Source organism: Aspergillus undulatus (genome assembly GCF_047715775.1).
Source record: "Aspergillus undulatus strain CBS 261.88 unplaced genomic scaffold BDV17scaffold_44, whole genome shotgun sequence".
Taxonomy (NCBI): Eukaryota; Fungi; Ascomycota; class Eurotiomycetes; order Eurotiales; family Aspergillaceae; genus Aspergillus; species Aspergillus undulatus.
The window spans coordinates 216,875-228,372 of NW_027396648.1; the positions used below are offsets into that span (position 1 = coordinate 216,875).

The window sequence follows — 11,498 nt, forward strand, 5'->3', positions numbered from 1 at the left end:
GGTTTCAGCAAAACTATTAGTAGTATGAATAATCGTGTCTACAAAGATCGTACAGGGACTGACACTGACACTGACACTAAGAATGGACAGGCTTCGAAGCCGCAGATAACCCTTACTGTGACCGAGTCAAGGGAGGGAGGGGTGCTTCTAAGCGAGGCCCATTTCATTTATCAGATATAAGGTTCGAAGACTCGAGTCCCTTAGGCTATGTTCACGTGGAAAGAGTACTATTTGTGCTGTTTGGAAATAAACGGTAACCAATCAACCCAATGAAATTTATAGCGTTTATCTGAAAAACGTGGTGATTGGAAAGTTAAGATTGGAATGCAGTAAGATAGTCTCATTCTATCTAAGTGTCAGATGACCGAAAGCGCCCATGCCAGTGACCACGCCAGTAAGGTACAGATAATGCTATCGCTAAAGCCCCTTGCATGGAACGATGCTAGTAAGCCAGAAACGCCTCGCTAAAACAAATGCCAGATGCCAAGAGTGAAACATAGAATGAGAGGTGAAACAAAGTATGAATGAGGGGCCAGTCAGATGACTTGGAAATTGGAGTGCTAGTGTGATGCAAGTGAGACAGCAGTAGAAGATTGGTGACATAGGAAAAGTCGTTTCAGAGTAGATAGTAATCACGCACAGTGCGCATGTGATCTGATATGATAAGACGTAACTCGTGAGTGATGCAGTTATGCAAGGGATGGGCTAAAGCAAGCGGGGTAGATAGAAACATGGCGAGTAGAACCAAACGAAGCAGTGAGAAGCGAAGAGCGAAAAGTAAAGGCGAATTACGAAGGGAGAATGCGGGTCATTAGGGTTTCCAGCAAAAAGGCTTCTAGAAGTAAATGCAGTGCAGGACGTGGAATCACTCGAAACGCCGGCGTCTTCGTAGCTCGTCGTCGCGGCGGAGGAGTCGACGGATTCTGGAAACGAATCTTGCCTTTGTGGATTCTGATTCAGTTCAACGTTAGTCAAGTCTCGACTCCAAATAGAACATGTCATATTACAATAGAACAAGTCACAAAGGCTGGGAAAACGTGGAGAAGGTGGGCAAACTCACCGCTGCACCTGCGAAGCGATCGCTTCGAGGAATGCTCCGGTAGTGATCGTGGGGATGAGGGTGAGACGATTTCGGCCCAGTATGAGGTGTCTTGGTATCCGGTGAAGTCCTTTGTGGCGCACCATGGGTCCTCGTCTTCGTGTTGGAGTTGGAGGGCGACGACGTGGGGGTATAGATCTCCCAGAGGGTAGAAGAGTTCGTCTGAGGGCCGCAGGTCGAGGCTTTGGCTTGTCTGGGACGGACGGTCAGATCTGTAGTTGAAGATTGCCTGGGAGGATGCGCTCACATAAGGTTCGTAGTTGGATTTGTAGGTCATTGTGCTGAGTGTGGTTGTGTTTAAGGTTGGCGAAGCAAGGATGTAGAGTTGACGGCGGGAGGGGCACGTTCGAGCCGAAGTCTTGATGTGAGGTCTAGGAGACTTGTACTCTGTGGTTTCCAATGTTCGATAGACACTTGATGTTCAACACAACCATCGTGGGATATGGGCCCTTATATTGTCCAGGCCAGCGATGACGGTGTGGAGAGCCCAGCGCATGGCATGGAGATTGGAGACCCTGCACCTGCAACAGCACCTGCAGGTTGTTTTTTCGTGGGAGACTTGAGGTCATTCTAGCGTCAGCTGGGACACGGAGTGATTGGGGCACGATGGGCTCAGATGAAGAGCTCCATCGACTAACAGGATGGTTCGGAGTCTGCGCAGAATGCTCGTCAGCGTGAAGCCAATGATGGGGCACCAGTGCCTGCACTAGCAGATTAACCTCCTGATGGCCCCCTCGCTAGTCCAACTAGTCGAATCGATGCCAAGTTGGAGCTGTCTCTTTTGGAGATGTTCGGCCCTGCCTTCGCAATCATTTGACGATGGAGGGCGATCATTCGCTGCAGCGGCGTTGCGGTCAGCAATCGCAGAGTGGGCGGGGCTTGTACTCTGTAGGCTATACTCTGGGCTTTTGCTGAGGGATCCGCAGCGGCTGCACAGGCCACGCTGACTACTAGTCGACACTCAACAGGTGCCAGTCAGCCGGGGTGCCCGAAGGATCTAGAGGATCTGCCTGCAAAACCCTGTTGTAGGGTGCTACATGCGCTGCCCCTTGCGTCCGGCCACGAAAAAGCAGGCTTTCGTCCACGTTTTTGGCCAGGGAGTGCATGCTGTCTGTAAGGTGACAGTGACGGTAAGGGTGAGAATGACTCAAGCACGCAACTTCCCCTCTCCTCTCCCCTCCTCCCCTCATCTGATCACCACTGCGACCTCCACTGTTCCAAATTCGAAAGACATGCTAGTCTGGGTTGGATCACCCTCAATAGATGAAGGGCAGATCAGTGGGTGGCGATGTGTCATTGTCTCTGAGGATCAGATCCTGCGCAGCAGGCTAGCAGCCCTGACGAGACTGTGGCTTTGCCTGCTGCGAGCCTGCGAAGCTTGGACTCTCAGAGCTGTCATAATATCCTCGCTAACTATTGATTTTTTTTCGGTACGGATCTTGCCAGCGCTGAGCCATACTGTCTGCGATGATTTGGCCTAACATTCGCAGTTGCCTCCCCGCGATTTCGCTTACCGCAGAGAATGGAAGGGAGCAAATTGCTAATTGACTTAGACTTCGCAAGATTCGACATTGACTATTTTCTGTAAAGGGGCAAAGAAGGCGTGCTATGGTATGTCACATCACTGATGCAAGCCTGAGTTTTTGTATATTAACTTAGATAAATGATGCCCAAGGAAGGATGCGCTAATCGAGGTTTCCAAATCGCTGGTGCCCTGGATCTGATGCTAACTAGCACTCTGCTGCCACTCAGCGTCAGCTTGAATGATTACCAGCGTAGCATGTCCAGGTTGTCGGGACATGGAGGCACACTAGAAGGCTAGAAGCAAATAGTTTCTGGCCGATGCCGCACTGGCCCTCAACGGGAAATGACAGGCGCCCGGGTATGATCGGTTTTATTCCTCAGGCAGTAGGTAGCACAGCCACTGCACAATCGCCTACCCCGAGCGCCGAGGCTTGTGCTCCATCGATTTTTAAGCGCAGGCTCCGCCACGGCTCCACGCGCTGTCGCTCCTTTGTCTGTGGCTGGAGCACTCTGTGGCTTGACACCACATGTCACTACCCTTGGCGATAGCTTCAGATTTTCTGCTCCGAGATCCACCAGCACGGCGGGCCCGGCAGATAGCTTACTTGCACTGCTCTTACACCGTTGATCGTCCTAGTCTTGGTCCTTTTTCATTTTCCATTTGGGCACAAATCAGCAACTCGTGCTTCGGAATGACCGTGCTTCACTTGATGCGTCGAGAGATGAGGAGGTGCTTCCTCGAAGCTATAAGGAGGTCTCATTTCCCGCCATGACAGCTTTTAGTTTACAGTAAAAGAATTGTCTCTTTCAGTCAAGACACACTCGGCAACAACTCCATTGCTTTTTGCCTTCCGCTCTCTACGCGGTTCTTGGTTGCTTCACCTTCTTAACTTTTCCTACATGCCCAACGGCAATGACTCTCAACGTTCAGGATTCTGGAAAGGAAGTCTCTCTGTATATGAGCATGCTCGATCTCTCTTCCGTCGCCGCAGTGTCCCCTCAATCAACCAGTAAGAACATCTCTCCTGCTGGTTCTCCTACCTTACACCATATCTTACACTTCCCCATGACAGAGTCTATTCGACTGGGAGCTGAACACGTTTTCGGCAGACTTAAGCCAGTCCATCCTTCTGTGATGGATCGACCGGGGTCCCAAAATCCCGGGTCCAGCCCAGACCCGCCAATTGGGCGGGTTCCTGAGCCAGACGGGCCAACTATGAGTCCAAATCTCTATCAAGTGCATTTACCCGACTGGTACTCGCGATACATGATCTGCGTCCAGCACTTCCTTGATAACACGCAGTACTCGGCCCCGGTGCAATCTCTTGCAGCCTACATCAATATCCGGCTGCCTTGTCAGCAACTATCGAATCCCGTCATGCGCTTTGATGCTCCTGGCACTAGTCTTTCAGGGAACGTTCAGGCCACTCGCGTTCCCCTGCGCCATTATATTCGGCGCCTCGTCGTCACTGGAAACGACACGCCGCCTATTCTTAAAGCATTCTTCGGCAGCGACTGGCTCAATGGCGTCGGCAACATCTGCAAACAGGAGAGAATGAACTACCTCTGCACGGCCAAGAGCAACGGTTGGGCGTCAACAAAGGCCGCCTACGACATCCTTCCTGACGAACACACCCCGTTCCTACGGCCCCTTCATGGTGCGACTGAAGAGGAACTTAGCGCCGCTGAGAAGTATTGGAGTGAATGGCTGGCTATGGAAGATTGGATGGTGGGGCCGCGCAGCCCTTGGGAGTGAAGCGAAAGGGCCGGGCCGGTTGCTCATGACTTGATGATTTACGACCCATGACAGTCGCTCGTTTAATTATCTGTCTCTCCTTTGTTCGTTGCATTTTGCTGTTTACGTTGGATTGATTAATATCCAAGCTCTGTCTCTATGAGTTATTTCTAGCAATTCAATTTATGTTTTTATGAACCAAACCTCTCGTGAACGATTGCCAGGGTAGTACTGCACTAGGGTGACTAGTCCACGCGGCACCCACTCTGTCGGATCATCTAAATGAAGCGGCTATTTTTATCATCTGACTTGTACCACCTTCGCAACCATTACCTACGTAGGTGAATTTACAGAATGCGCAGAATCATATGGTTGAGAAAAAAAAAGTTGGAAAAAACAAGCGGAACTTCCCTCCCCACTGATGCACCGCACAGCCACATCTCGGTCTCCCCGACAGCCCTACAGAGAATGCATGCAGTATGCAGCATGCACGTTAAAAAAGAGCTTTGTCTTCTGCATATTTCTGCGGGTAAACGACTCAGTGCTTTTTACTTCTTTTCCTTTCTTCAGACTTTTCTTCCTTTTTTCCGTTTTCTCAACAGTTATTCAGGGAAAATATTTTCATCAAGTCAGGGGTTTCATCATTCCATGGCATGCAGAAGGCTCAGCGCCGTCTATACTTAGTTCCGGCCCCTCCGCTTCAGCTGTCACGACTCACGTCAAACGCATGGCAAGTCCGCCCGACTTGATCTGTCAAGTTTCAACTTCCAACTGGAACTTACCGGGTGTTCTTGAGTCCTTGACTCTTGTCTCGAATTAATCTACCCCGTACTCCGTGCTCTAACCTTCGCAACACTAACCCAACATGTTAGCGTTACATGACTCAGGTTACAGGTTTGTCTCGCCGTAAACTTCCGAGGTGAAGTTGAAACCTCACTCGAACGTCCGAGGCACTCAGGCGCGTCATACGCGCCAGAATAGTCCTTCCGCAGTCTCATCCAATCTGTCGGGTCGGGCTGTCAAGTCTATGTCAATCATGGATCCTGACTATCATCTCCACCTTCATCAATCCCCTACCTTCAGAATAGCAGCGCTAGCTACTCAAATATTCGATGCTACGGTCGCCCTTAGTGCGTGATGATAACTACGGAGTGGATAGGAGACGATCCAGGTTCCGGACTCCTATAAGGATTGACGCTGTCATGTCGTGCCCAACGATCGCTCCCAACATCCAAGACTCACCCGTACCCGGGAGTCTGGAACCAGGTCCTAGCGCCAGGATTCAATTTCCAGAAAGAGGGTCAGGTTGAGGATCAGACCCCTTTACCCCTTTTCTATCCGCATGATCGCATCTTCATTCTGACTGGAACTGCCAACCTCAGCCTCGGTGGGGCTACTGGTCTCTGTCCCAAGTACTCGGGTCAGGGAGTGACGGGTCATCGCCGCGATGACCTTGCGAACCCGCATCGTCTCCTGGCCTGGCCAGGCCTGGCCCCTGGGGCGCTCAGGTGTCAGAATCCACTTGATTTATGGCGTCTACCAATGCCGCTAATACCAATCGCCATGGAGCGACCCAGACTCTGGAGTCTGGAGAATTTGCCCTGCCACGCATTCGAGCTAGTGGCCTAGGCACCTAGTAGTTGATTACCAGGCCACCTCTTGGCTCATGTTATTGTTGACAAGTCTTCCTAAGCCTAGCTCCGCAACCCTGATGTGGAACTTGAAGGGACGGAGTTAGATCTTCGGGCCGCTTGTTTGAGGATTGAGGGCAGTGAAGCTTGAGCAGGGTGTTTGTTTAGACTAGACTGGGTGGTGGAGCTTGCTGCGGCTGGCGAGTTCCTAGATGCACGCTGTAGCTGGTATTCTAGGACATGGCAACTCAAGAGGTCTACTAGGAAGAGATGGTGCGAAAATGGATGACGTCGTATAACCTAGAGGTTGTCATGTTGATTGACAGATGAAGCATTGTTGAGGCCAGTAGATGTTCAGTCGAGCGTCAGGTTCTTCGAGTTGTTTGTGATGACGAGGTAGGTCGTTGCTGGGGCATTGTTTCTCATCTGCTTGTTCACGGTATTTGTCAATTCATTAGAGTGAGCTAATGGTAGGAGGAGTTGGGTTTCGTTGAAGCTGAAGGCCGCGGGAAATATAACTATCGAAACAGTCGTCCGATATCGGGGGAGATTCAAAACTATATACTTAGGCATTGTAACTGCAATATCTCGCTGTCGGTCCAAACACAAACATTACAAACTCCTGATACGCCCTCTCAACATCATCATTGACAATGATCTATCATGAGCGCTCTGGGAGCCAGCATAATGAAGCTCGACTCGAGCCTGAGCAAGTCTCTGAACGTCTTCCTCATTTTCCGTGCCGCGGGGCCCAAGACGCGCCTCAAGCGCTTCAAAGCCCGGCGGCTTGATAAAGACATATCGCGCATCGATGTCAGGGTTCGCCTTCGTCTGCTTGACTCCCTGCATCTCAATATCCAGCACCACAACTAGCCCCTTGCCAGCCTGATCCTCAATAGTCTTCTTGCTCGTGCCATACTAATTGCCGCTGAAATACGCGTGCTCGACAAGAGCACCCTGCGAGCAGAGGGAGGAAAACCCGATGAGAGAAATAAAAAAGTAAGCGACGCCCTCGACTTCGCCAGGTCGTGGTTTGCGCGTCGTATGGGATACGGTGAATCCGAATGTGCCTGGGTGTGTATTGAATAGCTTTTGGACGAGTGTTCCTTTGCCGACGCCTGATGGGCCGGAGACGACGAGAGGTTTTCTATTTTCCTGCTTAAAATTTTTTTTGCAGTTTTTCTTTGTGTTATTGATTGCGAGATGAGGGCGGGAGAACTGTCGGTGATGGATCTACATAGTACTCCGTAGATACCCCGCGCTATGCGGCTGTAGGGTTGTTCTGATAGCGCAACAAGAGCCGTATTTCTGTTGGCCCATTGAGATTAATCAAAATCATGGGGAATATGGAGAGCTCTGCATGCTTTCAGCCACTCAAATTTCACAGTGTGAGGATGAGTCTTGATACTCTGCTCTTAATAGCTAAAGGCCGACCCCGGACCAATGAGTCATCCCAAACTGGCTAGCGCCATCACGCGCACTGAATGGATTCATTTTCGAAGGAAGACAACTCACAAACAACAACAGAGCGCTGATTTTGTGTCAATTCCTTCTTGACATACTCAATTGCATCACAATGAGCGCCCCTAAAGCTGTCGCCGAGAACATGTTGTGGGGAGGTCGATTTACTCGTGAGAAACACCCTCAACCCCCTCCTCCACCGACTCATGCTAATCGAGCATTTAATTCATAGAGGGCCTCGACCCCCTCATGGTTCAGTACAACGAGTCCCTGCCCTACGACCGTATCCTCTGGCGTCAAGACATCGCCGGCTCTATCGCCTTCGCCCGAGCCAACACAAAGTCCGGCATCCTTTCTGCCCATGAGTTCTCCGAGATCGAGCGCGGATTCAAGCAGATCGCGGAGGAATGGAGCACAAACTCCTTTGTCGTCAAGCCCAATGACGAAGACATCCACACTGCCAACGAGCGTCGCCTGTCAGAGATCATTGGCAAGGAAATTGGAGGCAAGCTACACACTGGCCGCTCCCGCAACGAGCAGATCGCAACCGACCTGCGTCTGTGGCTGCGCGACGAGCTACGGAAGCTCGACAGCTTCCTGAGCGACCTCATCAAGGTCTCCATTGCCCGTGCTGAGTCCGAAATCGACTACCTCATGCCCGGATACACCCACCTCCAGAAAGCGCAGCCCGTCCGCTGGAGCCACTGGCTTCTGTCCCATGCGACTGCGTTCGCCGACGAGCTGAAGCGTCTGCGCGAGGTCACGAAGCGGGTTAACCGCTCGCCGCTGGGTACTGGTGCCCTGGCTGGAAACCCCTTCCAGATTGACCGTGAGGGTATGGCGAAGGAGCTGGGCTTTGAGGGTCTACTTTACAACTCGATGAATGCCGTTGGTGATCGTGACTTTGCTATGGAGACTATGCAGTGGGGTAGCTCGTTTATGCTCAAGGTTTCTCGCTGGGCCGAGGACTTGATTATCTACTCTAGCTTGGAGTTTGGCTTCGTTCGTCTGTCGGATGCTTATTCGACTGGGTCGTCGCTCATGCCTCAGAAGAAGAACGCTGGTATGTGGTTCTCACCTTTTCTGCAAGGCTTAATCTAACTAGCCACAGACAGCCTGGAGCTTCTGCGTGGAAAGGCCGGCCGCGCCTTCGGCCACATGGCTGGTCTCATGATGACCATCAAGGGTCTCCCCACAACATACAACAAGGATCTGCAAGAGAGCGTCGAGCCCCTCCTCGACCACATCAAGACCGTCGGCGATAGCATCCAGATTGCCACCGGCGTCCTCTCCACGCTCACCACCATCCCCGAGAAGATGGTCGCCGCACTGGCCCCTGAAATGCTGGCCACCGAGTTCGCCGACTACCTGGTCCGCAAGGGTGTTCCCTTCCGCGAGGGCCACCACATCTCCGGCCGGGTTGTCCAGCTTGCTGAGAAGCACAACGTCCCCATGGACCAGCTGTCCCTGGAGCAGCTCAAGGGCGTCGACTCCCGGTTTGGCGATGATATCCAGGAGTGTCTTGACTATGAGCGGGCGGTTGAGTTGAAGGATGCTATTGGTGGTTGTAGCAAGCGGGCTGTTCTTGAGCAGACGTCTGTGCTTAAGAGCATTCTGTAATTATGCTGTCTATGTGAAGACAGATTATAAAATAAAAGGGTATAAAAAGGGGCGTCATAAGCGGATCTACCGTTATGAAATATATGGGTTAATATAGAGGTACATTGATTGGATTTCCACCTATCTGCGCATTCAATGCTATGCAACAAGACCAGTTCTAGTGTAGCAAATCGATCCCGACTCAGCGGGACAATGAGCGTGTGCGACCATCTAATCTAGGAATACAAGTGAGCGATTGTGTAGTTACAAAGAGCTAATGGGCTAATTAGCAGTAAGAGTACGGGGTAAGGCATCCCGAGGGCTAAAGAGAAAGAACCCAAACGGGAAGGAGCGAGGGTGCACCTGCACCTGCACACCGGCCTGCGGTGAAGGTCTTCTTCACACATCACCTTCATCCATATCAACGAAGCGATTTCTTCCACCTTTCCATTCCATTGCTTCTTGGTCAATCATCCCAAGCCGAATACCCAACTACCGAGAATAATTTCTCTCTTCGGCGAGAGACACCCTGAACAAGGGTTCTTCACCCAGCAGGGCCAACAGCCCTGCAATGATTTCCCTGTACACCACAGAGATAGACTGGGTGGCCGGAGGCCCAACAGGGTAACAATATTATTATTATTATTATTATTATTATTATTATTATTCTCTCCTCTTCGAAATCACGGCTTCCGCCTAAACGCCTCCTTCATCTTCTCCTTCACCTCCTTCGAGCTCTTCCTCCACTCAGCCCGATACAACGGCGGCGGAGAAAGCGGCCCCGGCGACTGCGACTGCGAAGGCGACAGCAACTGCGTTGTCGTTGACTTGCGCTTCGACATCAAACTCAGCCTCAGTCCTCGCCCCCGCTCGCTGGACTCCCCATAGTTCATGAAGCTCATGGCGTGGCTGTCCGTGTCAACAGGGAGACTGTTGAAGTTGGCTGAAAGGACCGCTCCATCAGGCGTGATTATGGGGCTTGGTAGGCCCGCGTTGCGGTATAGTTGTTTCTGGGCGATGTGGCGCTGGCGCTCGGCGAGCGGGATGTTTATTAGTTCGCGGGTGGTGGTCGCGGGGAGCTCGAGGCGGCCCAGGCGGATGCCTGTATCGGAGAGTTCGGGGGTTGATGAGACACGTCTGATTATGGGTGCTGGTGGGATGGCTTTCGTGAGTATGGACTCTGGGGTTAAGTATGTGTCTTGCCGGAAGGCTGGATGGATGGCGTCTGGAGTTCGGGGATGCGGCATGAGGTCGGCCTTGGAGCATGAGTTTGGTCTGGACTGAGAGCTTCTGCCTGGTGGAGAGACGACGGACGGGATTGTTCGTGGTGAGTTGGTTTGGCTCCCTTGGAGGAGTGATATGCCCGGGGACTGCTCTTCTGGTATAGTTCTCAGCGGAGCGTATGCTGGACGAGTTAAGATACTGCTAACGGCCGTGGTTGGTGGTTGAGACCATACCAACGGCTGTACTTCAGTGGTATTGGTTGTATCACCTCCTTCAATGTTCCCCTGAGTATTTTCCGTGCGAGGACATTTCCAGTGAAGCAAAGTGAACCGTCGCCCACGCTTTCGTGACGAACGGCGCATCCGAAAGAAGACAAGGCCTATTATCAACATCAGACAAACAACTCCGGCCACGATTCCTCCAATCATTCCTGGGTTGACATGGCTTTGACTTGAAGATAAAGCAGCTGCATTCGCAGCAGAGGTAGGTTGCGTCTCCGTAGTTTCTTCAGGCACAGCGGTAGTGCTGACACTTGTCGGTGCAGTGCTGACACTAGGCGTTGAAGATTCCGTTGCCGACGATGTTGAAGTCGATAACGTCGTCACCACTGTGGTCGCTGTAGCTGGCGTTGGCGCCGGTGTTGTCCCTGCTGCTGTCTCGGTTGCCGTCGTCGCCGTTCCGGCTGTTGTTGTCTTGGTCGACGTCACTGCAGTTGTTTCTATAGCAGATTCCGCGATCGCCGGTGAGGAGAATTCCTGATCCCTCCCATACAAGCAGAGTTGTGATTTGCATGGATCCTCTGCACAACATCCCCGAAACCCATTCCCGCACACATAGAAATCCGTGTGAAGCGGGCACCTCACAGGTATGATTTCCGCCATGGAGTTGCGAATGTCAAAGAAGCAGATTAAAGAAAGAGTGGATTAACGAGTGTTCAAGGCCCTGAGACCGGCTCAGTATGCAAATATGCAAATAGAGAGACGGAGCGGCAGAAGGGATGCTAATATCTCGAGGAAAAGAGAGTAAAGTTCAGAGATATGAGCACAACCATCTTCACGAAGCTCACAGCGTCTGTGAGAAAAGCGGAATTATGGACTTAGGCCTTCATAGTATCACGAGCCTGGCGTCTTTTCAATGTATTTTAGGCGGTCCTCATCGAAGCGGACCTCGATTTCTTTGTCGCTGGCGATTACCACGCGGGAGGAATCGATCAAGTTTCTGGAAT

General features: G+C 51.7%; 5 protein-coding genes across 5 annotated transcripts; 2 read left to right on the forward strand and 3 right to left on the reverse strand.

The window, feature by feature from the left end:
- Positions 1-788: 788 nt before the first annotated feature.
- BDV17DRAFT_293724 (uncharacterized protein) lies at positions 789-1,376 on the reverse strand (the record flags this gene model as incomplete). The annotated part of the gene is made up of 2 exons (XM_073762680.1): positions 789-951; positions 1,057-1,376. The coding sequence occupies 2 exons, from the start codon at positions 1,374-1,376 to the stop codon at positions 789-791; spliced, it is 483 nt and encodes a 160-aa protein (XP_073613139.1).
- A 1,906-nt stretch (positions 1,377-3,282) lies between these two features.
- On the forward strand, positions 3,283-4,558 carry BDV17DRAFT_159025 (uncharacterized protein). The gene is made up of 2 exons (XM_073754614.1): positions 3,283-3,412; positions 3,734-4,558. Exons 1-2 carry the CDS (start codon positions 3,393-3,395, stop codon positions 4,377-4,379), a joined length of 666 nt encoding a protein of 221 aa, XP_073613140.1. The 5' UTR covers positions 3,283-3,392; the 3' UTR covers positions 4,380-4,558.
- Positions 4,559-6,554: 1,996 nt separating this feature from the next.
- BDV17DRAFT_283424 (guanylate kinase) lies at positions 6,555-7,309 on the reverse strand (the record flags this gene model as incomplete). Its single annotated transcript, XM_073760357.1, has 4 exons — positions 6,555-6,647; positions 6,689-6,907; positions 6,938-7,136; positions 7,245-7,309. The coding sequence occupies 4 exons, from the start codon at positions 7,307-7,309 to the stop codon at positions 6,555-6,557; spliced, it is 576 nt and encodes a 191-aa protein (XP_073613141.1).
- A 200-nt stretch (positions 7,310-7,509) lies between these two features.
- On the forward strand, positions 7,510-9,145 carry BDV17DRAFT_159038 (argininosuccinate lyase ARG4). The gene is made up of 3 exons (XM_073754615.1): positions 7,510-7,620; positions 7,683-8,513; positions 8,562-9,145. Exons 1-3 carry the CDS (start codon positions 7,566-7,568, stop codon positions 9,068-9,070), a joined length of 1,395 nt encoding a protein of 464 aa, XP_073613142.1. The 5' UTR covers positions 7,510-7,565; the 3' UTR covers positions 9,071-9,145.
- A 587-nt stretch (positions 9,146-9,732) lies between these two features.
- Positions 9,733-10,296, reverse strand: BDV17DRAFT_293727 (uncharacterized protein; the record flags this gene model as incomplete). The annotated part of the gene is made up of 1 exon (XM_073762681.1): positions 9,733-10,296. The coding sequence occupies one exon, from the start codon at positions 10,294-10,296 to the stop codon at positions 9,733-9,735; it is 564 nt and encodes a 187-aa protein (XP_073613143.1).
- Between the last annotated feature and the right edge of the window lie 1,202 nt (positions 10,297-11,498).